Source organism: Balaenoptera acutorostrata, chromosome 2 (genome assembly GCF_949987535.1).
Source record: "Balaenoptera acutorostrata chromosome 2, mBalAcu1.1, whole genome shotgun sequence".
Classification (NCBI taxonomy): Eukaryota; Metazoa; Chordata; class Mammalia; order Artiodactyla; family Balaenopteridae; genus Balaenoptera; species Balaenoptera acutorostrata.
The window spans coordinates 126,245,482-126,273,472 of NC_080065.1; the positions used below are offsets into that span (position 1 = coordinate 126,245,482).

Consider the following 27,991-nt stretch of genomic DNA (forward strand, 5'->3'; position numbering starts at 1 on the left):
TTGGTAAAAAAAAAGAAATAAAAGGCATTCAAATCAGAAAGAAAGAAGTAAAATTATCTCTGTTTGCAGATGACATGATCTTATGTATAGAAAACCCTAGAGACTCCACATTAAAAAAAAATGTTAGAACTAACAAATGAAATCAGTAAAGTTGCTGGATACAAAATTAATGTACAAAATTCAGTTGCATTTCTATATGCTAACAAACTATCTGAAAAGGAAATGAAGAAAACAATACCATTTACATTAACATCAAAAATAATAAAATACTTAGGAGCAAACTTAACAAGGAGGCGAAAGACTTTGACATGGAAAACTGTAAAACACAATTGAAAAAAAATCAAAACGACACAGATAAATGGAAAAACACCTGGTGTTCATGTATGGGAAAATTAATATTGTCAAAACATCCATTTTACCTAAAGCAATCTACAGATTCAGTATAGATCTACCAAAATCTTAATAGCATTTTTTCAGAAATACACAATCCTAAAATTAACATGGAACCACAAAACACCCCAAATAGCCAAAGCAATTTTGAGCAGGAAAAATAAAACTGGAGGCATCCTGATTTCAAAATATAGTTCAAAGCCACAGTAACGGAAACAGTGTGATACTGGCATAAAAACAGATGTATTAACCAATAGAACAGAACAGAGAACCCAGAAATAAAACTATTCATACATGGTCAATTGATCTTTGACAAGGGTGCCAAGAATACTCAATGGGGAAAGGACAGTCTCTTCAATAAACGGTGCTGGGAAAACTGGATATCCACATGCAAAAGAATGAAATTGGGACCTCATATTACACCACTAAAAAATTACCTCAAAACAGGTAAAGACTTAAATATAAGAACTGAACTAGAACTCCTAGAAGAAAACCTAGGGAAAAGCTTCTTGACATTGGCCTTGGCAATGATTTCTTGGATATAATACCAAAAGCAAAGGCAGTGTGGAGACTTGAATCATAAGCAGTTAACTACACTGATATAAAGCTTTCCCTAAATGATAGGAGTGGCTCACTGTGATTTATGCTGAAAACCTTTCCTTTCTGGAGTCTGGAATTTTGGCCCAAGCCAGGTAGAGGGTAGCTAAATGACCAGGCCCCAGTAAAAACCTTGGTCTCTGAGTTTCTAGTGAGCTTCTCTGGTAGACAGCATTTCCCACATGTTGTCATAGTTCATCACTGGAGGAATCAAGTGTGGCCTGTGTAACTCCACAGGGAGAGAATTTTTAGAAACTTGTGCCTGATTTCCTCCAGACTTCACCCATGTCCCTTTACTCTTTGCTGATTTAGCTTTGTTTTCTTTTTTCTTCTAATATCTCTTAGTTGTAAGTAAAACTGTATGCTGAGTCCTGTGACTCCTACTAGCAAATCATCAGAGGGTGATCTTGGGGGTACCTGATGCACCCCTCAACTCATTTTATGATACTAAAACTGGTCAAGAGAAATAAAAAAGAAAAATTATTTCCCAATATCACTATCAACAGATACAAAAATTCTAAATATTGGCAAGACTAATCCCAATCTCTCGGTCACTCTACCCCCTCCTATTGACTCTCTCCCTCCACCATTCCCAACCGCCTTTCTTTATAGATGGATAGAATGACTATATTGAGAAAATAGCAATGATTAAACATTAGCCTATAAGACTTCGACTTCCAGGAAGATGGAATAAATATACTTTTCCCCATACTTCTTGATAAGTACAACTAAGAACTTTTCAAATTATATATAAAACAAACATAAAAATTTGTAAGGTAGAGAGAAGAGGGCAGACCAGCTAGGGATCTAGGAACTGGAACAACACAGTTGTGAGTTTCTTACTTTTTTCCCCCTCATATATCTCACACTTGGAGTTTAAGAAGCTGACAATCCAGAAATGCCAATAGTCACAGGCAAAAAAAGCCTCAAAAAAAAACCAACAAAGAACCCAACCCTACTCTACCCAATGGATCAGGAAAGGGGAAGCCTAGCAAGACATAAAACTTTTAGATAATAATTGCTTTACTCTGGACAAACAACACAGAAAAAAAAAATAGTCCCCCTACCACCCATGCCAGCAAAGCTGAGTGGGAAGGCTTGTCTTTCACACACTTGTGTAACAAGTCTCCCCACTCCTATCCCCTACCTGCCATGGTATCAGTGGAGAAAATGTGGGAAGGTGGAACTCCCACCCACCCATGGTAATGAGTAGCTCACCTCTTCAGATGTCAACAGAGGCCAAGTGGGGAACCTGGACTTCCAACTCTCCCTGGCAATAATGAGTCAGCTTTCTCTCTTCCTCTACCAGAGCAGTGTCAGAGAAAGCCAGTTAATACAGAAGGCTTAAATTAAATTCAGAGTCTCAGAACATAATAAAAGCAGAATTATACTCTTTTCAAATGCTTACAGAACTTATACCAAGATAGACTATGTCCTAGGCCATAAAACAAACCCCAACAAATTTAAAAAAATTAAAATGATATAGAAGTTACTCTGCAACCATAATGGAAGCAAATTAGAAATGAATAAATAATAGAAGGATAAGATGAAAAGCTCCAACACAGTTGCAAACTAAATAACAAACATCTTAATAATCTATACGTCAAGGAGTAAGTCTCAAGGGAAGTCTTAAAATGCAATGAATTGAATGAATATGAAAATACAGCATATCAAAATTTGTGGACAACAGCGAAAACTGTGCTAAGAGGGAAATTTATAGTACTAAATACATATATTTGGATAAAGGAAAGGTCTCAAATCAAAAATCCTAGGAGGATTGGCCAAGACGGCAGAGTAGAAAGACCCTCAGCTCACTTCCTCTCACAGGCACACCAAAATCACAACCATTTCATCGAACAAGCAATCGATGAAAAAGACTGGAACCTATCAAAAAAGATTTTCTACAACTTAAGACATAAAGAAGGAACCAAAACAAGATGAGTAGAAGGGGCAGACTGGTGATACAGTCAAGTCCCATTCTGCTGGGTGGGTGAGCCACAAACTGAAGAATAATTACATTGCAGAGGTTCTGTCAAAGGAGTGAGAAATCTGAGCCCCATGACAGGCTTCCCAGCCTGGGGGCCCTGCACCAGGAAGATGAGCATTTGGCTTTGAAGGCCAGTGGGGCTTACTTTCAGTAGTCCCAGAGGGCTGGGGAAATAGAGACTTCACTCTTAAAGGGAGCACACAAAATCTGACATGCTCCAGTACCCAGGGCAGAAGCTATAATTTGAGAGGAGCCTGGGTCAGACCTACCTGCTGATCTCAGAGGGTCTCCCAGAGAGGCAGAAGGCAACTACAGCTCACCCTGGGAACACAGACACTGGCAGCAGCCATTCTGGGGCTCCTTCTACCATGTGGACACTGGTGTTGGCAAGTGCCGTTGTGGAATCCTCCCTTTAGCTCATAAGCACCAAGACCTGGCCCCACCCAACAGCACATAGGTGCCAGTGCTAGGATGCCTCAGGCCAAGCAACTAACTGGGCAGGGACAGAGCCACACCCATCAGCAGACAGGCTGCCTTAAGACCCCTGAGCCCACAGTCACCTCTGGACATGGCCCTGCCCACCAGAGGGCCCAGGACCCAGCTCCAAACACCAGTGGGCAGGCACCAGTCCCAGAATCCCCTAGTCCCTGGTCCTGACCTCCATGGAGCCTGTTCTAGCCTCTGGACCAGCCTCACCCACCAGGGGGCAGATACCAGACTCAAGAAAACCATAATCCCCGAACCTGAGAACCCAGCCTGCCCATCAGCAGGCCAGACCCTGCCCTGGGACCAGCTGGGCCACAGCCTTGTCCACTAGGAGGCCAGCACAAACTTCAGGATACCCAGGACCTTGTACCCAACTCTGTCAGGAACCACCCCCCCATCAGCAATCAGATACCAGCTCTAGAACCCTTGGGTCCTGCTACCAGAACCCAGGACCTGCCTCTGCTCACCAGTAGGCCAGCACTAACCCCAGGACCTGGCTTCACCCACCAATGTGCAGACAGCAGCCCCAGAGTCTTCAGGATCCTGACTCTGCCCACCAGTGAGTGATCATAAGCCCCAGGGCCCCCTGGGGCTCCGCAATCAGCCACTTTGTGACCTGGTCCCACCAACCAGCAGTCAGCAGCCTCCGCATAAGGCAGGGTCTGGCAACCAACCAGACTGGGAACCAACCAAGCCTAGCATACCACCCATATAGCCTGCCACAACAGAAGGACCCACATGGCCATCATAGGGGGAACCCCTAGAACATATAGCTTGGGTGACCAGAGGGGCATGTGCTGCTGGGACACATAGGACATATCCTACAAAAGGCCACTTCTCCAAGGTTGGGAAATATAACCAACCTACCACATACATAAAAATAAAAACAGCAATTTAGGGAAAATGAGGTGACAGAGAAACATGTTCCAGAGAAAAGAACAAGATAAAACCCCAGAAGAAGAACTAAGTGAAGTAAAGATAGGCAATCTAACCAAAAAGAAGTACAGGGTAGTGATCGTAAAGTTGATCAAAGAACTCGGGAGAAGAATGGCTGCACAGAGTGAGAAGTTAGAAGTTTTTAACAAGGAGTTAGAAAATATAAAGAACAACCACACAGAAATCAAGAATACAATAACTGAAATAAAAAATACAGTAGAAGGAATCAACAGGAGACTAAATGATACAGAAGAACAGATCAGCACGCTAGATGGAGTAGTGGAAATCACTGATGCTGAACAGAAGAAAAAAAAGAATGAAAAGAAATGAAGACAATTTAAAAGACCTCTGGCACAACACCAAGCACTCACATTACAGGGGTACGAGAAGGAGAAGAGAGAGACAAAGGGGGCTGAGAACATATTCGAAGACATAGTAGCTGAAAACTTCCCTAACCGGGAAAGGAAACAGACATCCAAGTCCAGAAGGTGCAGAGAGTTCTGTACAGTATTAAGACAAAGAGGAACACGCCAAGACATTGTACTTAAAATGACAAAAGTTAAAGACAGTAGTAAAAGCAGCAAGGAAAAAGCAACAAATAACTCTCACAGGGGACCACCATAAGGCTACCAGCTGATTTTTCAGCAGAAATTGAAGGGAGTGGCACAATATATTTAAACTGATGAAACAGAAAAATCAACAACCAAGAATACTCTACCCAGCAAGGCTCTCATTCAGAGTTGATGGAGAGACCAAAAACCTTAAAGACAGGCAAAAGCTAGAGTTCACCACCACCAAACCAGCTTAACAAGAAATGTTAAAGGAAATTCTTCAATCAAAAAAGAAAGGGTCACAAATAGGAACATGGATATTACAAACTGAAAAAGTTCATTAGTAAAGGCAAACATACAGTAAAGGTAGAAAATCATCCCTGCAAAAAGTTAGTAGGACATTAGTAACAGGGTTAAAAAACAAAAGAAGTGGGGCTTCCCTGGTGGCGCAGTGGTTGAGAGTCTGCCTGCCAATGCAGGGGACAGGGGTTTGAGCCCTGGTCTGGGAAGATCCCACATGCCACGGAGCAACTGGGCCTGTGAGCCACAATTACTAAGCCTGTGCGTCTGGAGCCTGTGCTCCGCAACAAGAGAGGCCGCGATAGTGAGAGGCCCATGCACCGCAATGAAGAGTGGCCCCCGCTTGACACAACTAGAGAAAGCCCTCGCAGAGAAACGAAGACCCAACACAGCCATAAATAAAAATAAATAAATTAAATCCTATGGATTTAAAAAAAAACACAAAAGAAGTAAAACCATCTATATCCACGATAAGCAGTTAAGGAATACACGAAACAACTTGATATAAAATATACCAAAAACAGTAATCATGAAGGGAGAGTACAAATGCAGGGTGTTAAAAGGCAATTGAAAGTAGGACATAAGCAACTTGAAATAATCACGTATATATATATGAATTGCTTTATAAAAACCCCATGGTAATCACAAACCAAAAATCTATAAGAGATACACACATAAAAAGAAAAAAAATCCAAACATAACACTAAAGACAGTCATCAAATCACAGGAGAACAAAAGAAGAAAGAAATTAAAAAATACCTACAAAAAAATTCAAAACAATTAACAAAATGAGAATAAGGTCATAAAACTGAATATCAAAAAAAATTTTGAAAAATGAGCAGAAGGCCAAAAGACATGTCTCAAAAGAAGAGATACAGATAACCAAAATGCACATAAAAAGATTCTCAACATGCTAATTATTAGAGAAATGCATCAAAACTACAAAGCGGTACCACCTAACACTAGTCAGAATAGCCATCACTAAAAAGCCTACAAAGAACAAATGCTGGAGAGGGTGTGAGAAAAGGGAACCCTCCTACACTATTGGTGGGAATGTAAATGGGTGCAGCAACTAGGGGAAACAGTAAATAGGGTCCCCAAAAAAGTACCAAAGGAGTTACATTATGATCCAGCAATCCCACTCCTTGGCATATATCCAGACAAAACTATCATTCAAAGAGATACATGCACTGCTATGTTCACAGCAGCACTATTCACAAGCCAAGACATGGGAACAACCTGAATGTCCATGGACAGATGAAGGAATCAAGAAGATGTGATACATGTATACAATGGAGTAGTACTCAGCCATAAAAAAGAATGAAATAATGCCATTTGCAGCAACCTGGAAGGACCTAGAGATTATCACACTAAATGCAGGAAGTTAAAAAGAGAAATACAATACCATATGATATCACTTATATGTGGAATCAGAAATAGGACACAAATGAACTTACCTACACAACAGAAACAGGCTCAGAGACATAAACAACAGACCAGTGGTTACCAAGGGGGAGAAGGACGGGGGAGGGATGGATTGGGAGTCTGGGATTAGCAGATGTAAACTATTACATAGAGAATGGATAGACAACTAGGTCCTTCTGTATACCACAGGCAACTATAAACAACATCCTGTGATACTCTGTAACAGAAAGGAATATGAAAAGGAATCTTTATATAGTTAATCTAACTACTGTGCTGCAGAGCGGAAAATTAACACAACCCTGCAAATCAAATATACTTCAATAAAATAAATAATAAAACACGGTGTGGTATTGGCACAAAAGCAGACATACAGATTAATGGACCCCAATAAGGAACCCAGAAAAAAATCCACACACCGACAGTCAATTAATCTTTGATGAAGGAGGAAGTATATAATATAGACAGTCTCTTCAGCAAGTGGTATAGGGAAAGATAAACGCCACGTGTAAATCAATGAAGACAGAACACTCCCTCCCACCAAACACAAAAATAAACTCAAAATAGCTTAAAGACTTAAATATAAGACATGACACCATAAAACACCTAGAAGAAATAATAGGCAAAACATCTCTGACAAAAATCCAAGTGATATTTTTCTAGATTAGCCGGCCAACAAAAAAGAATTAAAAGCTCAAATAAAGAAACGGGACTAATCAACTGTATAAGCAATTGCACAGCAAAGGAAAGCATCAACAAAACAAAGAAAAACACCTACACAATAAAAGAAAATATTTTCAAACGATGTGACCAACAAGGGTTTATTTAATTTCTAAAATACACAAATAGCTCATAGAACTCAATACAAAAAACCCCACCAAAACCCAAAGAATGAAACAAACAAACAAACAAAAAAACACCAAACAACCCAATCCAAAAAAGGGCAGAAGACTTAAATAGAGATTTCTTCAAAGAAGACATCCAGACAGCCAATGGACACATCAAAAAATGCTCAACATTGCTGATTATTAGAGAAATGCAAATCAAAACCACAAAGTGGTACCACCTCACACCAGTCAGAATGGCCATCACTAAAAAGTCTACAGATAACAAATGCTGGAGAGGATGTGAGGAAAGGGAACCCTCCTACACTATTGGTGGGAATGTAAATGGGTGCAGCAACTAGGGGAAACAGTAAGCAGCATCCTCCAAAAAGTTCAAAAAGAGTTACATTATGATCCAGCAATCCTATTCCTTGGCATATATGCAGACAAAACTATCATTCAAAGAGATACATGCACCCCTGTGTTCACAGCAGCACTATTCACAAGCCAAGACGTGGGAATAACCTAAATGTCCATCGACAGATGAATGGATCAAGAAGATGTGGTACATGTATACAATGGAGTTGTACTCAGCCATAAAAAATAATGCAATAATGCCATTTGCAGCAACCTGGAAGGACCTAGAGATTATCATACTACATGCAGGAAGTCAAAAAGAGAAAGACAAATACCATGTGATATTACTTATACATGGAATCAGAAATAGGACACAAATGAACTTACCTACACAACAGAAACAGACTCAAAGACATAGAAAACAGACCTGTGGTGGCCAAGGGGGAGAGGAACTGGGAGAGGGATGGATGGGAAGTTTGGGATTAGCAGATGCAAACTATTCTATAGAGAATAAATAAACAACAAGGCCCTATTGTATAGCACAGGGAACTACATTCGATATCCTCTGATAAACTGTACTGAAAAAGAATGTGGAAAGAATCTATATATATGTAAAACTGAATCACTGTGCCGTACAGCAGAAATTAACAAAGCACTGTAAATGAACTATACTTCAATAAAATAAATCAAAAAAAACATAGTGTGGTATAGGCACAAAAACAGATACATACATCACTGTAACAGATTAAGGAGCCCAAAACTAAATCCACAGACCAATGGACGATTAATCTTCCATGAAGGAGGCAAGTATATACAATGCGGAAAAGAAAGTCTCTTCAGCAAGTGGTACTGGGAATGAGGACAGACACATGAAAATCAATGAAGGTAGAAACTCGCTCCCACCATATACAAAAATAAACTCAAAATGCCTTAAAGACTTAAATGTAAGACAGGACACCATAAAACTCCTAGAACATAGGCAAAACATTCTGTGACATACATTGTAGCAATATTTTCTTAGATCGGTCTCCCAACGCAAAAGAAACGAAAGCAAAAATAAACAAATGGGACCTAATCATCCTTATATGCTTTTGCATAGCGAAGGAAAGCATCAACAAAACAAAAAGATCACCTTCGGAATGGGAGAAAAGATTTGCAAATGATGTGACCGACAAGGGCTTAATTCCTAAAATATACAAACAGCTCATACAACTCAGTATAAAAGAAAAATGAACAACCCAGTGAAAAATGCACAGAAGAGCTAAATAGACATTTCTCCAAAGAAGACATGCAGATGGCCAATAGACACATGAAAAGATGCTCAACATCACTGATTAGTAGAGAAATGCAAATCAAAAGTACACTGAGGTGCTGGAGAGGGTGTGGAGAAAAGGGAACCCTCTTGCACTGTTGGTGGGAATGTAAATTGACACAGCCACTATGGAGAACAATATGGAGGTTCCTGAAAAAACTAAAAATAGAATTACCATATGACCCAGCAATCCCTCTACTGCGCATACACCCAGAGAAAACCGTAATTCAAAAAGACACATGCACCCCAATGTTCACTGCAGCACTATTTACAATAGCCAGGTCATGGAAGCAACCTAAATGCCCATCGACAGACGAATGGATAAAGAAGTTGTGGTATATATATACAATGGAATATTCCTCAGCCATAAAAAGAAACGAAATTGAGTCATTTGTTGAGACGTGGATGGATCTAGGGACTGTCATACAGAGTGAAGTAAGTCAGAAAGAGAAAAACAAATATCGTATATTAACGCATGTATGTGGAACCTAGAAAAATGGTACAGATGAACCGGGTTGCAGGGCAGAAGTTGAGACACAGATGTAGAGAACAAACGTATGGACACCAAGGGGGGAAAACTGCGGTGGGGTGGGGATGGTGGTGTGCTGAATTGGGCGATTGGGATTGACATGTATACAGTGATGAGTATAAAATTGATGACTGATTAAAAAAAAAAGTACAATGAGGTACCACGTCACACGGGTCAGAATGGCCATCACTAAAAAGTCTACAAATAACAAATGCTGGAGAGGTGTGGAGAAAAGGCAACCCTCTTACACTGTGGGGGGGAATATAAATTGGTGCAGCCACTATAAAAAACAGTAGGCAGCTTCCTCAAAAAAATACAGCTAGAATTACCATATGATCCTGCAATCCCACTCCTGGTCATACATCCAGACAAAACTATCATTCAAAGAGATACATGCACCCCTATGTTCATAGGAGCACTATCCACAATAGCCAAGACGTGGGATCAACTTAAATATCAGTCAAGACATGAATGGATCAAGACAATATGGTATATATAGATATCTATATCTATGTATATATATAGATATAGATATCTATATATCTCTATATATATAATGGAGTACTACTCAGCCATAAAAAAGATGAAATAATCCCATTTGCAGCAACACGGATGGACCAAGAGAGTATCTATTGGCTTGGCCAAAAAGTTCGTTCGTGTTTTTCCATAACATCTTACATAAAACATCTTCCCAGTACCACTTCCCAATACTAAGTGAAGGAAGTCAGAATGAAAAAGACAAATACCATATGGTATCACTTACATGTGGAATCTGAAATATGACAAAAACGAACTCATCGGCAAACAGAAACAGACTCAGAGTCATAGAGAACAGACCTGTGGTTGCCAAGAAGGAGATGGATTAGGAGAGGGATGGATTGGGAGTTTGGGATTAGCAGATGCGAACTATTATATAGAGAATGGATTAAAAAGGAGGTCCTACTGTATAGCACATTTAACTATATACAATATCCTATGATAAATAGTAATGGAAATGAATATGAAAAAGTATCTGTATATATGTAAAACTGAATCACTCTGCTGTACATCAGAAATCATCACAACATCATAACTCAACTATGGTTCAATAAAATAAATTACAAAAAAACACAGTGTGGGGACTTCCCTTGCGGTTCATTGTTTAAGATTCTGTACTCCCAATATAGGGGGCATAGGTTCGATCCCTGGTCGGGGAACTAAGATCCCCAATGCCGCACAGCGCAGCCTTAACAAAAGAAAAGACCTTAGCAGTCCCAAGCTCTGAAAAAAATGAGTGGAAAACACACACACACACACACACACACACACACAAATACACACCAGACCCCTTGCCCTTGCCCATGTGCAATCCAAAATTTAAAAAATGTTATTTAAAAAACCACAGTGTGATATAGACACAAAAACAGACATACAGATCAATGGGAAAGAATAAGCAGCCCGGAAATAAATCCACACACTGACAGTCAATTAATCTTTGACGAAGGAGAGAAGAATATACAGTGGAGAAAAGACAGTCTCTTCTCAAGTGGTATTGGGAACGCTGGACAGCCACATGTAAATTAATGAAGTTAGAGTACTCCCTCCCACCACACACAAAAATAAACTCAAAATGGCTTAAAGACTTAAATATAAGACACGACACCATAAAATTCCTAGAAAAGAACATAGGTAAATGATTCTCTGGTATATATTATAGCAATATTTTCTTAGATTAGTCTCCCAAGGCAAAAGAAATAGAAGCAAAATTAAACAAATGGGGCCTAATCAACCTTATTAGCTTTTGCACAGCAAAGGAAACCATCAACAAAACAAAAAGACAACCTACAGAATGGGAGAAAATATTTACAAATGATGCAACCAACAAGGGCTTAATTTCTAAAATGTCCAAACAGCTCATACAACTTAATATCAAAAAACAAACAAACATACAAACAAAAAACAAACAACCCAATCAAAAAATGGGCAGAAGACCCAAATAGACATTTCTCTAAAGAAGACATCCAGATGCCCAACAGACAGATGAAAAGATGCTCAACATCGCTAATTATTAGAGAAATGCAAATCAAAACTATAATGAGGTACCTCCTCACACCGGTCAGAATGGCCATCATTAAAAAGTCTACAAATAACAAATGCTGGAGACAGTGTGGAGAAAAGGCAACCCTCCTACACTGTTCGTAGGAATGTAAATTGGTGCAGCCACTATGGAGAACAGCATGGAGATTCCTATAAAAACTACAAATAGAGTACCATATGATCCAGCAATCCCACTCCTGGCCATATATCCAGACAAAACTATAATTCAAAGAGATACATGCACCCCTACGTTCATAGCAGCACTATTCACAATAGCCAAGACATGGAAACAATGGAAATGTCCATCAACAGATGAATGGATAAAGAAGATGTGGTGTACATATACAAAAAGAATGTTACTCAGCCGTGTAAAAGAATGAAATAATGCCATTTGCAGCAACATGGATGGACTTAGAGATTATCATAGAAAGTGAAGTAAGTCAGACCAAGAAAGACAAATATTATTGCTTATATATGAAATATAAAAAATAATACAAATAAACTTGTTTACAAATTAGAAACAGACTCACAGACAGAAAACAAAATTATGGTTTCTCAAGGGGAAGGGGGGGAGATAAAATAGGAGTTTGGATTAACAGATATACAATATTATATATAAAACAGATAAGCAACAAGGATTTACTATATAGCACAGGGAGGTGTATTCAATATCTTGTAATAACCTATAATGAAAATGAATCTGAAAAAGAATATACATATGTATGTGTATGTATATATATATATATATATATATCTGGATCACTTTGCTGTACACCTGAAACTAACATGATATTGTAAATCAACTATACTTCAATAATAGAAAGTTGCTATGAGAGGAGAGCTCAATATTGTCACCATAATTACAACAACAACAAAACGGAAATTGAACCAATTGTGTAGTTTCCAATGATGGAATATTCACGCAAATCTCATGCACTTCCTCATGTACATTCTGGAACTCTAGAAGAATTTTTCAAAGAGAGAACATCTCAGATTCATAGATTTTTCTCAGAATACAGAAAGGAAGTCTACAAGTAATACTTGGAAATGTAGCGCTTCTACACATCTGCCTTCCCTTTGGAACCAAAGGCTCTTCTGTGGGTGGATCTAAGATATTCTTTGGTCTCTTTGTAAACCACCCTGCTTGGTTCTGTCCTCTTGCCACTACTCTAATATTCCCCTATCTGCTGCAAGATGTTTACCACAGTAAGGTCAGTTAACATATCCTTTTTCTGACATAATTACCATGAATATATACACACCACATTTTCTTTATTCATCTGTGGATGGACACTTGGGTTTTTTCCATGTCTTGGCTATTGTGAATAATGCTACAATGAACATAGGGGTGCAAATATTTCTTCGAGATAGTGATTTCATTTCCTTCAGCTATATATCCATAAGTGGAATTGCTGGATCATATGATAGTTCTATTTTTAATTTTTTGAGGAACCTCCATACTCTTTTCCATAGTGGCTGCACCAATTTACATTCCCACCAACAGTACACAAGGGAGTCATTTAGACTTACATTTGTTGGTAGGAGTAAACCAAACTATGTAGATAAGTTCCTTGTTTTCATTGTATCACCACTTAAAATAGCTAGCACTTATGAAATACTATGATGTTCCAAGCACTAGGCTGACTATTTCATAAGCATTGTTTCACTTAATTCTTACAAATTCATTAAGTAGATACCATCCTTACATCCGCTGTTTTTTTTTTTCCTTCAGATGAGGAAACTGAAGTCTGGAGGGAGTAAAGAATTTTCCTAACTTAACATATACGATGTAGCAGAGCCAGTACTTGAATATGAGTCTTCCTGACATAAAAGTCTGTGCTCTTAATCACCACTCAAAAATATCTCCTAAAGATATTGTTAACAGAACAAGCCACTCATACACGCACATACTCATGCTTAGGACTCTCCTTTAAATTGAGTATTAGATAGAGGAGCAAATTCAAATAGGAAAAAAGGGCCCAGCCCTAGTCTTTTAGTTAGTTGTCACCCCACAACACGTCATACAGAACTCTGTGATGTTGACTGAGTAAAAGACTGTATCCCAAATAAGCCATGATGTTCCCATCATTTGAGTAAATCTTCTTTCCTGTAAAATCAGAAATACTTTATCTGCAGTAGAAAACTATTTCAATGGGTTTCTGTTTAAGTTGGTACCATAAAATTCAACTTAGCTCAAACCTCACCTCCTCTGAGGATCTTTCCTGATACCCCATTTCTGTTCTTACTTAAATATTCCTTTTGAGTACTTCAGAGTGCCTGTGCAAATCTCTGTCTTAGCACTTATTACTCACTACAGTAATTATTGCTTTACTTTCCTTCTAGGCTGTAACCTCTTGGGGTTTAAGTACCAGGCTTTATTCCATTTTATATCCCTAATGCCTTTCACAGTGCCTGAAATTAATCTGTGTGTAATAAACACCTGCCGATGAATTTAAAAACTCAGTGAATGTACAGCCAAACGACTGGCCTGTCTAAAATGGAAGAAATCAAATTCAAGTTACTCTCAAAAGAAATTGTACAGCTGACTGATAATAAAGCCGTATACTAATTAAAAAGTGTAATTAGCTAAACCAAAAGTCGGAGAAGTAATTTAAACTATCAGGAGGTAAGAACTGTGCCACTAGACCACGTGACACGAAGGTGGATTTTTTTTTTTTTGACAGTTTCCGAGGGAAAGCGCTGTACAAACCAGGTTTTCAGTCCCGACGCCTGGCGGCGCTGCAGGCTAAAAACGCAGGTGGAGCCAGGCGCTTGCCACAGACTCCATTTTAGAAAAGACAAAACTGAGAGGGGCTGGGGGTCGACGCGCCTTGGAAAACGTCGGCAGCAAGCTGAGATTTTAGACCTTTCTTCAAACAAATGGGAACTAGATATATGTTGATGTTATCCCTACTGGACGACTTCCGAAGGCTTCTTTCATTAAAGACAACGCAGTCAAAGAAGCTATGCTGGAAACTGAGAGAAAATCTGGCAGAAAAAAGGCAAGTGGTGAGTTTTCCTTTTCTTCCTGGGCGTAGCGTAAACAGTCCAGGAAAAGGAAGGCTGCTTTTTATAGCCGGTTCCTGGAGATTTGGCCTTGCAGCGGAAAGGGGAGTGTCTGCGTAGCGGCAGGCAGACAGACCTGAGCAAGGTGGTTTCCAAACTGACCAAAGATTCGTGAGTAAAGGCTCTTCTGTGGGTGGATCTAAACTATTAAGAGATCAAAGAATATTTTAGATACACCCACAGAAGAGCCTTTCCTCCCGAATAGGAAGCCAGACCTATAGAAACTATACATTTCCAAGTATTACCTGTAAACTTTTTTGTTTTCTGAGAAAAATCTATGAATCTGAGATGTTGCCCCTTTGAAAAATTCTTGTGAATGTTTCAGAATGTGCATGGGGATGTGCCTGAGATTTGGTTGAATTTTCCACCATTGGAAACCACACAGGGAGTTTAATTTCACAATAATATGCGATGCAATAGTGGGGTAAGTAATTTTCCCATTCTTGGGGGAAAATCACTGGATGAAGAACAACCTATGGTAAGTTTAACTCTCACAGAAGAGAATGGTAGGTATCAACACTAGTCTCAGACCTCCAAAGGTCCAGATCGTGACAATCAGTGACAACCTTTGAGATGCATGCTCTTCAGCAACCTGGTTGTCAAAGCCTGCTAAAGATTTAATCTCAGTACATTAAGGAGCTGTTCACAGAATTCTCCAGGCTCGCTGAATTCTCCAGTCTCACTGAATTCTCCAATCTCTAGTGCATACTGACCACACATTTTAAATACCACTCATATCTGTGCATTATAAACATCCACTGCAAGAAAATTACCAGGCAACTTCATGGCTACATGGCAAACATTCAGGCAATTTACATAGGAAATAGTTTCAGAAATACCTTTCTTCATGTAAAAGATGTTGGATGACAATTCCATAAAATTGGTGATGTTGACACTTACCTGCTCATCCTACAGTACTTCCAGAAGAAGACTTCACCTCTTTAAGGATTATCTCAGAACTCTGGAATAAAAAGAAAATGCCTTGGTCCTTCCTTCCAGAATTTTCTTTCCATTGGATGTAAAAAAAAAATCCCCATGCTCTGCCAACCTAATGCAAGACAGAGAGATGGGAGATACATCTCTTTAACATCACTTTATCTCCAATTAAATTAGGTTCTTTGAAGCTAAAAACAAGACAGTATGTGGAGACAGCTATCACCCTTGGCATTCTTGCTTTTTGGGCTCTGGGTAAAAAGTAGAGGAAACACCCCCTTTCTGAATAATGCTATAGTTGTTGTTTTATTGCTCTATCTTCAGTAGTGTTTTCTCTTCTTCTGAAGCATAGCTAATTGTTAATTTATAGTCAACAAGTACCAATGCCTTAGCTATTTTTATCTTTTGTTTACCTATAAGACAACTGATCTGGACACTTCAAAAAATTCAGTATCAATAAAACACAGGGGACTGTTCTAGAATAAATAGATGTAATACCAATACAATCATGAAACTTGGTTTAAAAACAAATTTTCTAAGACATTCCTTATGTCAAGTGGTTAAGAAAATAAGTGCATTTGTAAAAGGAATTCAAGAGTGAATATGAATTCTTAAGTTGAAGAAAACTGGGAGAGGATAATGGAAAGATAATTTTTAAAAGTTATTAGGGACTGGATTTTAGATAATATGGAATTATTGTTACTTCGGTACATTGAGAGACACTACTTGAAAATATTCCATTTAGATTGCCATCAGTCTGAAAGAAAGGATTGGGATTTCCTTTATGTTTTGGAAAAAATAAACACTCGGAAAGGACGCAGGGTGGCGCTGCAGCATTAGAAGTAGAAGGAAGAAAGCTACCAGTCTGCGCTCCTCTAGCCAGATGCTCTGATAAAGAAGCAAGCAGGAAAAGGAGGCTTTCTAAGGCAGTTGCTCCGGGAAATCAGGGCCCTAGGCATCTCCACTTATCCCAGTGTCTGAGTGATACTGGGAGATAGATCAGCGACAACGTGAATCCGAGCTGGGGCAAGTTTGCTGGGAGACGAGAGAGCGATGGAGGCAGGAAAGAGAAAGAAATGCTTTCTGAAACAAAGGCAAGTCTTGATATTCTTTGTTTTGCTGGGCATAGCTCAGGCTGGTTCTGAGCCTAGGCATTATTCAGTGGCTGAGGAAATGGACAGTGGCTCCTTTGTGGCCAATCTGTTGAAAGACTTGGGGCTGGAGGTAGACGATCTAGCTGCTCGGGCCCCCCGGGTCGTTTCCAAAGGGAAAAAAATGCCTTTGCATTTTGATAGGCAGACCGGGGATTTGTTGTTAAATGAGAAACTGGACCGGGAGGAGCTATGTGGCCCTACCGAGCACTGTGTACTACCTTTCCAGATGTTACTGGAAAATCCCTTGAAGTTTTTCCAGGCTGAGCTACAGATTAGGGACATAAATGATCATTCTCCAGTTTTCCTAGACAAAGAAATAATATTGAAAATTTCAGAAAGTATCACTCCTGGAACTACTTTCCTAATAGAGCGTGCCCAGGACTTAGATGTAGGAAGGAACAGTCTCCAAAGTTACGCGGTCAGCCCCAATTCCCACTTCCATCTTAAATTACAAGACAGTTCCGACGGCACAATATTACCACAGCTGGTGCTGGACAAAGCACTGGATCGAGAGGAACAGCCTGAGATCAGATTAACCCTCACAGCGCTGGATGGCGGGATTCCACCCAGGTCTGGGACCGCCCTAATCCGCATTGAAGTCTTAGACATCAATGATAATGCCCCCGAGTTTGCAAAGCTGCACTATGAGGTGCATGTCCTAGAAAACAGCCCCATTGGATCCCAGGTTGCCATTGTCTCTGCCAGAGATTTAGATATTGGAACGTATGGAGAAATATCTTATGTACTTTCCCAAGCATCTGAGGATATTCGGAAAACATTTGGAATAAATGCAAAATCAGGAGAACTCCTTTTAACACAGGAACTGGATTTTGAATCTATTCAGACTTATACATTAAATATTCAGGCGACAGATGGTGGGGGCCTTTCTGGCAGTTGTGTGGTGTTTGTCCAAGTGATGGATTTGAATGACAACCCGCCGGAACTGACCATGTCAACGCCTATCAGTGAGATCCCAGAAAACTTGCAGGAGACCGTAATTGCTGTATTCAGCATTTCAGATCCTGACTCAGGAGACAACGGAAGGATGGTTTGCTCCATCCAAGATGATCTTCCTTTCATTCTTAAACCCTCTGTTGAAAATTTTTACACTTTAGTCACAAACACAGCCCTGGACCGAGAAACAAGATCCGAATATAACATCACCATCACCGTCACAGATATGGGAACCCCCAGGCTGAAAACCGAGCACAACATAACCGTGCTGGTGTCCGACGTCAACGACAACGCCCCCGCCTTCACCCAGACCTCCTACACCCTGTCCGTCCGCGAGAACAACAGCCCCGCCCTGCACATCGGCACCGTCCGCGCCACAGACAGAGACGCGGGCGCCAACGCCCAGGTCACCTACTCGCTGCTGCCGCCCCTCGACGCGCACGTGCCCCTGGCCTCCCTGGTGTCCATCAACCCGGACAACGGCCACCTGTTCGCCCTGAGGTCCCTAGACTACGAGGCCCTGCGGGCGTTCGAGTTCCGCGTAGGCGCCGCCGACCGCGGCTCGCCCGCGCTCAGCAGCCAGGCGCTGGTGCGCGTGCTCGTGGCGGACGACAACGACAACGCGCCCTTCGTGCTGTACCCGCTGCAGAACGCCTCGGCGCCCTGCACCGAGCTGGTGCCCAGGGCGGCCGAGGCGGGCTACCTGGTGACCAAGGTGGTGGCGGTGGACGGCGACTCGGGCCAGAACGCCTGGCTGTCGTTCCAGCTGCTTAAGGCCACGGAGCCCGGGCTGTTCGGCGTGTGGGCGCACAACGGCGAGGTGCGCACGGCCCGGCTGCTGAGCGAGCGCGACGCGGCCAAGCACAGGCTGGTGGTGCTGGTCAGGGACAACGGCGAGCCGCCGCTGTCGGCCAGCGTCACGCTGCACGTGCTGCTGGTGGACAGCTTCTCGCAGCCCTACCTTCCGGCCCCGGAAGCGGAAGCGGCGGACGCGGCGCCGGCCGCCCCGCTCACCGTCTACCTGGTGGTCGCCTTGGCGTCGGTGTCGTCGCTCTTCCTCTTCTCGGTGCTGGTGTTCGTCGCGGTGCGGCTGTGCAGGAGGGGCGGGGTGGCCTCGGTGGGTCGCTGCTCGGTGCCCGAGGGCCACTTTCCGGGCCACCTGGTGGACGTCAGCGGCACGGGGACCCTGTCCCAGAGCTACCAGTACGAGGTGTGTCTGACGGGAGGCTCCGGGACTTCCAAGTTCCTCAAGCCGATTATCCCAAACTTCCTTACTCAGGATGAGGAGAGGGTTAGTGAGGCAAACCCCAGTTTCAGGAATAGTTTTGAATTCAGTTAAGTTTGAATAAGGGTCTATGATGCCTAGTCTCAGTTAAATTGTGGAAAGTCCTTTTTTACTGCCTTGCCCATTGGAGTTGTTTTCTTTGTATTTGAAATGTAACCATCTTATTCCAATTCAGTGCATGTTACTGGTGTTTCTAGATGTGCTGCTCTGTGGTATAATGAATGCAAATTTTCTTTCTTTTCTTACTGTTAATATCACTGTAACTTAATTCGATTTAATGTGTGAAAGTATATTTTGTATTTTCTGAAGTCGTTAATTTTTAGAGCACTTTTTTTCAAAATTCACCTTCCACAGTCCCTAGGTAATTTTTGCAGTCCTACATTTTTGAAGGTTTGCAATAAGTACATAGGGTTATTCTTTTTTCCTACCCAGAATATTTGTGTTTGTATAGAGTATTCTCTTAGGCTAGTTTAACTTTCTTCTTGTGAACTCACATTGGCTAAAACCATTAACATAGGTACATTCATGAATAACAAAGCACCCCTCACACTTTTCTAAATATATACTTCCTTAAAATGTTCATACCTGATAATTATGATTCTTTAGAGATTGTGAAAACCTTGACTGTTGGATTCTACAAATCATTCACATTAGAAGTCTTCAATAAATCAACTACCAATATTCTAAAATGTAGTTAAATAAATAGCAATGTCCAGTCATTTGCAGACATGCTAATTATTCATGCTTTTTATTAAAAATTTTAAAACCTCTGATTGTTTCAATCCATTTAAAAATCTGTTTTAATTATTTAAAACCATCTATTCTTTGAGTACTTCATTAAAATCCAAAAGATCTGAGAGAGTACATGTCTTTGTCCATGACCAAATTTTAGAAACTTCATATGTAATTTGGCATTGCATTTTAAAAAAACATCTGAAGCATTTATGATTCAGTTGGAAATAAGCCCATGGAAAAAATATTTACCTTGGTTTGCTCATTCTATTTTTTTTTTTTCGCTGACTACTTCCATTTTCCCCCTTTCAGTTTCCTAGACTTTTCAATGCTTTTATGTTTCCTTTTTAGTGCTTGAGTTATGTTTCTCAGTAGCTCTCCATTTATTGCATGATTAGCACAATGACTGCAAGACTAGGTTCTTCATAAAAATTTTAAATGACTGATTGAAGGAAAGAAATGTCTTTATTTCATCTGTGATATACTGACACTCAAATACATTAAAATACTCACAGGACAAATTTTGCTGGAATTAAATGCTCTCTGATTTAATTTTTGGCTATTAACAGAACTTCACTGTTATTCAAACATTATGCAGTTATCAGTGCTTGGTGTCTCTTTCCTTCAACATATTTTTCCTTTTTCTTTTTCTGCTTAATTTTAATCTTCTCTCCTGCCCACTAGCTTAAGGAATCCACATGGGGAAATTGTTTTCAATTTTATGATTTATATTTTCCTTCCATAATTCCTTAAATGATTCATTTAACTTTCTTTATTATTTATTTCTTGCAGTTCAATTTCTGATCCACACATTAAAACAGAATTTTAATTTTTAATGTTCTTCAAACTATCTTTAATTTTTTATATTATTTTATGTTTATTTGAACAAACTATACTATTAAAATTATAATATAAAATTTAAAGGTCTCATTTGGAGTTTAGCATTCATATAGAGAAGTATCTTGGTATCAAAGGTCTTTGATCCACCAAATGATTACCTGTAGGATCTTGAATAAGTCATATAATTTCTGTCCCCCTGGAAATGATAACAGCTATTTCAATAGCTTGCAGTTATGTCCAAATAAGATAACATAAGGATAAGAAGTGTAATTTTGTTATCTTTAGTATCACTAATATTAAGAGTAAATTTAATAAATGGTCCTTCATATAACATTACTTATAATTGTGAAGAAGCTATATTGAACACATGATATTTGTGCTGTTTCACTGCTCTGCCCAAAACCTTGCAATAGCTTCCTTTCACTCTTAGAATAAAATCCAGCTACCTATTATTTGGCCCCTGCCTACCTGTCCAGCCTTCTCTTCCCACTTACTCTTTTTTTTTAATAGGTGATATTTATGTTTCTCTTTTTTTTATAAGTCTATTTGTTTATTTATTTTTGGCTGCGTTGAGTCTTCGTTGCTGCGCGCCAGCTTTTTCTAGTTGCCACGAGCTGGGGCTGCTCTTCGTTGTGGTGCGCGGGCTTCTCATTGTGGTGGCTTCTCTTGTTGCAGAGCACAGGCTCTAGGGCGCGAGGGCGTTAGTCCTCGCCATGTGGGATCTTCCGGACCAGGGCTCGAACCCGTGTCTCCTGCATTGGTAGGTGGATTCTTAACCACTGCGCCACCAGGGAAGCCCCCCACTTACTCTTGAGACACTAAACTTTGGGTACACTGTCCTACCTTCATTATCTAGAATAGCTATGCTTTACTGTCCCCAGGCCTTTGCATTTCTTATATATGGAATCTTCCCATTTTAGTTTTAGCCTGGCAAACTTCTTCTCATCCTTCATATTCCAGATTAAATGGGACATTTTTGGGAAACTTTCTGAATCCCCCCCATTAAGTTAGGTCTGCATATTGTATACTTCCAGTGCACTCATTATACATTTCTTATATAGTACTGTTTAAACATCTGTTTAAATTCTGTTCACCCCATTAGATGGGAAACTATATAAGATATATAGACATAGCCTGTCTTATTACCACAATACATCTAACTTCTACAAACACAATAAATATCGGTTTCCACAGGTGAAATACAGTTATGCAGATTAAAGAGTTAATACAGATGAAACCAGTAATCATAGAATTACTGTGAAATAGGAAGAGGAGAAAGCTCTGTGTTCCTTGAGTGAGTGCAAAAATGTGGAAGGAATTAGGCATTTGTGGTCTCTGGATATATCCCCTGACATGATTTATTATAATTTTTTATCACCTTGCTTGAGGTCGTCTTTTCATAGCATTTTTCTGACTATAAATGCAATTCGTGTGCATTTTACAAAATTTGGAAAATAAAAACACAAGTAGGAAAACGAAACTTCATCACTTAGAGCAAAATCTTGTAAAAATTTTTCTGTAATAATTACAGGAGGTGGGGTGAGTAGCTCTAGCAGGTGTCCACTCCCGCAAAATCATGGAAATGGGACTCTACCAGGGACAGTCACTTCTTTTAGATAAGAGCGCATTTCTTCTCCCTAGATTGTGTTTATTTAACCCATATAACAGAAGAAATTCCTACAGTAGCATCAACTCAGTTTGATAAAAGGGAATAAGCGATTAAAAAAATCAAAACAAAAAGCCCAGCAAACATCACCTTCTCCAAGATTTTGAAACTGTGAGCGAACGCACGGTGGCGCTGTTGACTAAGAAGGAGGATTAAACCGCAGGCACTGTGTATACTCTGTGTAACACACCGATTCAGTGCAGTAAACTAGGGGTTGTGAGCCGGGGCAGATTTTTAAGCTAGCAAATCTGAGACTCTGGTAAGGATTATTCGCTAGGTTTTCTTCAAAGGTTAGGAGGCAAAAGACTGCGTTTCCCAGTGCTGTTGGAGGCTAGCTTGACAATATTTCTCGGAAGAACATGGCAGAAAATGCAATGGAGGCCGGAGGAGAGCGCTTTCTTAGACAAAGGCAAGTCCTGTTTCTCTTTGTTTTTCTGGGTGGGTCTCTGGCTGGGTCCCAGTCGAGACGCTACTCTGTGGCTGAGGAAAAAGAGAGGGGGTTTTTAATCTCCAATCTAGCAAAGGATCTGGGGCTGAGTGTACGGAAACTGGCCGCGAGGGGGGCCCAAGTTGTGTCTAAAGGGAACAGACAGCATTTTCAGCTCAACCATGAGACCGGTGATTTGCTCCTGCATGAGAAATTGGACCGGGAGGAGCTATGCGGCTCCGCAGAGCCATGCATACTGCATTTTCAGATATTACTGCAAAACCCCTTGCAGTTTATTACAAATGAGCTCCAGGTCATAGACGTAAATGACCATTCTCCGGCATTCTCTGAAAATGAAATGCAGCTGAAAATCCTAGAAAACACTCCACCAGGAACAATAATTCCTTTGGGAAATGCTGAAGACTTGGATGTGGGAAGAAACAGTCTCCAAAACTACACGATCACTCCTAATTCCCATTTCCACGTTCTCACACGCAGTCGTAGGGATGGAAGGAAGTACCCAGAACTAGTACTAGACAAAGCACTGGATCGTGAGGAGCAGCCAGAGCTTAGGTTAATGCTCACTGCGCTGGATGGCGGGACTCCACGGAGGTCTGGGACCGTCCAGGTTCACATCCTGGTCTTAGACATAAACGACAACACCCCAGAATTTACACAGTCCCTCTATGAGGTTCAAGTTCTAGAGAACAGCCCCGTTAACTCTCTTATTGTCACTGTTTCAGCTTCTGACTTAGATACAGGAAATTTGGGGACAATATCATATGCATTTTTTCATGTTTCTGAAGAAATTAGAAAAACTTTTCAACTAAATCCAGTTACTGGTGATATCCGACTAATCAAATATTTGAATTTTGAGGCGATCCAAACTTACGAGGTGGATATAGAAGCCAAGGATGGTGGAGGCCTTTCAGGAAAATCAACAGTGATAGTTCAGGTGGTTGATGTGAACGACAACCCACCAGAACTGACCTTGTCCTCAATTACCAGCCCTATCCCAGAGAACTCGCCAGAGACTGTGGTGGCTGTTTTCAGTGTTTCCGACCTAGACTCTGGAGACAATGGGAAAATAGTGTGTTCCATCGAGAACGATCTCCCCTTCATCCTGAAACCATCTGTAGAGAATTTTTATACCCTAGTGTCGGAAGGAGAGCTGGACAGAGAGATCAGAGCCGAGTACAACATCAGCATCACCGTCACAGATATGGGGACACCGAGACTGAAAACCCAGCACAACATAACCGTGCTGGTGTCCGACGTCAACGACAACGCCCCCGCCTTCACCCAGACCTCCTACACCCTGTCCGTCCGCGAGAACAACAGCCCCGCCCTGCACATCGGCACCGTCCGCGCCACAGACAGAGACGCGGGCGCCAACGCCCAGGTCACCTACTCACTGCTGCCGCCCCTCGACGCGCACGTGCCCCTGGCCTCCCTGGTGTCCATCAACCCGGACAACGGCCACCTGTTCGCCCTGAGGTCCCTAGACTACGAGGCCCTGCGGGCGTTCGAGTTCCGCGTAGGCGCCGCCGACCGCGGCTCGCCCGCGCTCAGCAGCCAGGCGCTGGTGCGCGTGCTCGTGGCGGACGACAACGACAACGCGCCCTTCGTGCTGTACCCGCTGCAGAACGCCTCGGCGCCCTGCACCGAGCTGGTGCCCAGGGCGGCCGAGGCGGGCTACCTGGTGACCAAGGTGGTGGCGGTGGACGGCGACTCGGGCCAGAACGCCTGGCTGTCGTTCCAGCTGCTCAAGGCCACGGAGCCCGGGCTGTTCGGCGTGTGGGCGCACAACGGCGAGGTGCGCACGGCCCGGCTGCTGAGCGAGCGCGACGCGGCCAAGCACAGGCTGGTGGTGCTGGTCAGGGACAACGGCGAGCCGCCGCTGTCGGCCAGCGTCACGCTGCACGTACTGCTGGTGGACGGCTTCTCGCAGCCCTACCTTCCGGCCCCGGAAGCGGAAGCGGCGGACGCGGCGCCCGCCGCCCCGCTCACCGTCTACCTGGTGGTCGCCTTGGCGTCGGTGTCGTCGCTCTTCCTCTTCTCGGTGCTGGTGTTCGTCGCGGTGCGGCTGTGCAGGCGGGGCGGGGCGGCCTCGGTGGGTCGCTGCTCGGTGCCCGAGGGCCCCTTTCCGGGCCACCTGGTGGATGTCAGCGGCACGGGGACCCTGTCCCAGAGCTACCAGTACGAGGTGTGTCTGACGGGAGGCTCCGGGTTAAATGAGTTTAAATTCCTGAAGCCGATTCTCCCTAGTGGTCTGATTCAAGACACTGGGCAGGACTAGCGCAAAAAGGCAATTGCAAGAATAGCGTAGGTTTCATTAACAGAAGAATCAGAAAGTTGTCTGGCTACGAATGCTTTCTTTTAAGTCATTTTAAGTCAAGGTTCTTGAGTTGATATAGTATTTTGTTTATATATTGATTTTACTTTCTATCTAGTTAACCCTGCATGTTCTTTTTTCATCTGCTTCCTACCTTTTCAATCCAGTATTAATGCCTCTTTCTTTTTCTAATAGGTGAGTAAAAATAAATGCATTATCTTTTAATGATGATTTCAAATAGGTTTATTTAAGGTAGTCATTTCAAATTCTATATCCAAAGCAATGTAGAGAGAGTTCTGAACCACCAATATTATAATTTACCCTATTGAATATAGTCAGGTAATATTCTTTATAATACTCCTAAAGCAGCTTTGTCTGTGGTTAATGAAGTGGATAAATAAAAATGTTTTAATATGTACCATTTTAAGGTGTATCATCCTTTAGAGGCTTAGTACTCAAATAAAACTTACACATATAATTCATTTTCTGTTTTGACATTTGCAATTAATATTTCAACATTGTATATGCTTATATTGGCTAAAAATGGACAAAAATGTAGATTAATAGGTCAGATTACTCTTAGATTTGCCTGAAGTGTATTTATGATGGATGACTGAGAAAAAAAATAAAACATAGGCATTTTGAACAACTGATCGTGCTTTTCCATTTGGCATGAAAAGATTATTTAATAAGCATCTGGTAGAATGACAATTTGTTTTTTAACTTCTGAGATGTATTATCAACCTGAGGGCCATTTTTTAAAAATTTCAAGAAAGTACATGTATATATGTTCTGTAAATGCTTTATCGCAAAAGTGGTGTCCCATCCGATCCTACTTTTAAAAAATTAATACCTACTTGGCATTTATATGGTGATATATGAAGGAAATATTTTCTTTGTTTCCTCTCTTAGTTCCCTCCTTCAGATTTCAACCTGACATGATTTAGGATTATGTATGGTCCTTCTGGGATAAACACTGCCCAACCACATCAGCATTCTACCTCCTATAGAGTAATTAAAAGAAGATTAGAAGAATGGGAAGTTCTAAAGGGGAGAGAGCAATATCACTGTGAAAGTCTAAATTAACTACAGCTAAGAATAAACTCTTGAAGCAACCAAACATCAATTTGTATGTCTATTTTGAATGAAATAGAAAAAACCTTATTTTAAAGTACAAAACATTTAGTCCCCAATTAAAGAATCTGATTAGGGAAAAATAAAATTTCTCCTCATAGGTATTTTCTCATCCAGAGGCATAGAACTTTCCAGGAATTGAATACTCATGACTAGAAGAAAGAGAACTGAAGTTTCTCAAAGATTTTGAAAATTCTCAAAAGAGAAAAAGAATGTTGTTAACTAGATGTTAACTAGACTTATGTCATCATTTGCAATATGCACAAATATCAAATCATTGTGTCACACCTGAAACTAATATAGTGTTACATGTCAGTTACAGCTCAAAAATTTAAAACCCCTAATGACTGACTGTAAAAAAAACCAAAAAACAAAAAAATTTAATACTGACATGTCTTCAATCACACATAAAGTTATAATCATATTAAAATGGTGTTATTTTATGTATGAGAGTCAAATACATGAATCCTTATTAATCAGGGGAAAGACAGTATTTCCTTTCACTCATTAAGTACTTTATAGAGATACTGAATCTGGCTCTTTGGTCAGATTTTTTTTTCTTCTTTTCATACTTAGCTGAATTTTCATGAAGATCAGAGAAAAGGCAAAGAATTCTGATCAAGACTTCTCTGTATTTGGCTGGCTTAGTTCCAGGTCGTATCAGAACCAGGGAAGTTTTCAACTACAGAAAATATGGAGGCCAGTTCTTTTTTGGCCAATATGGTATATGATTTTGGACTCAAATTGGAGGCACTATATAACCGGGGAGTTATTTAGACCCAGACATAAGAAGAACAGATACTTAATAATATCTTAGTTGATAGATGCACTGAATTCACATATTGTTGAGAAGTGATCAGAGTTTAGTAAAGCCAGAAAAGATCATATGGACTAAATTTGAAGATAGGAAAAAATTATACCTTACTCTTGGTTCAAAGTTGCTTTTATTTCTTGGCTATTGGAAACCTTTTACCCTTTTATTTTAAGACAACTTTCAGAAACTTCTTTATCTGGATATTTTATTAAGTACATGACAGGGCACTATATGTATAGTACTAACTATCTTTGCCACTTTTTGGAATTCCCCCAACTGAAAGTCTAGCACTAGGTAAAAATGATGAGTTTCTACATTCATAATAATTTCCCAGTAGTTTTTCTTTTAAAGGATGGACAAACTCATTACTGTGAATTATTTCCAGATTGATCTCTTACTAATATTCTAATCTAGTTTTTAACACTGAAAGGCAAAGAGATGAAAATGAACTTTAAACTTTTATGTAGAGTTGTTAAAAGACTAAACTATATTCAAATATCACTCATTAAAACTACTGAACTAACCACAGTTTTAATAAATCTTCCTTAATCCTTAAATATGGCTTCCTTGCAAATGGGGACTTTAAAAAATGACAGTTTTTAAAAATATATCCCACTACTCTATTTTGCTTCTTAGAGTAGACTGTTATATGTTTTAAAGCTGGCAACCTATTAGACATAATTCAGTTATTTCTATGTCTAATTCTCATGTTCTTAGCCAATAGCTTGGTTGATCATAGATTTTAAAATGTAAACTAGGGACTTCCCTGGTAGTGCAGCGGTTAAGAATCTGCCTGCCAATGCAGGGGACACGGGTTCGAGCCCTGGTCTGAGAAGATCCCACATGCTGCGGAGCAGCTAAGCTCATGAGCCACAACTACTGAG

At 40.7% G+C, this 27,991-nt stretch overlaps 2 protein-coding genes across 2 annotated transcripts; both read left to right on the top strand.

The window, feature by feature from the left end:
* The first annotated feature begins 16,736 nt into the window (after window positions 1–16,736).
* Window positions 16,737–19,497, top strand: LOC103008906 (protocadherin beta-2). The gene has a single exon (XM_007194119.2). The coding sequence runs from the start codon at window positions 16,820–16,822 to the stop codon at window positions 19,211–19,213; it is 2,394 nt and encodes a 797-aa protein (XP_007194181.2). The 5' UTR covers window positions 16,737–16,819; the 3' UTR covers window positions 19,214–19,497.
* A 3,093-nt stretch (window positions 19,498–22,590) lies between these two features.
* Window positions 22,591–26,160, top strand: LOC103008616 (protocadherin beta-3). Its single transcript, XM_007194118.2, has 2 exons — window positions 22,591–25,030; window positions 26,072–26,160. Exons 1-2 carry the CDS (start codon window positions 22,757–22,759, stop codon window positions 26,099–26,101), a joined length of 2,304 nt encoding a protein of 767 aa, XP_007194180.2. The 5' UTR covers window positions 22,591–22,756; the 3' UTR covers window positions 26,102–26,160.
* Window positions 26,161–27,991: the final 1,831 nt, after the last annotated feature.

Excerpts from the sequence above, each read along its gene's own strand:
- LOC103008906 (XM_007194119.2), top strand. The coding sequence starts at position 16,820 with ATGGAGGCAGGAAAGAGAAAGAAATGCTTTCTGAAACAAAGGCAAGTC.
- LOC103008616 (XM_007194118.2), top strand. The coding sequence starts at position 22,757 with ATGGCAGAAAATGCAATGGAGGCCGGAGGAGAGCGCTTTCTTAGACAA. Across the intron at positions 25,031-26,071 it reads CCCAGAGCTACCAGTACGAG|TTCCCTCCTTCAGATTTCAA; the intron begins GTGTGTCTGACG and ends TTCCTCTCTTAG.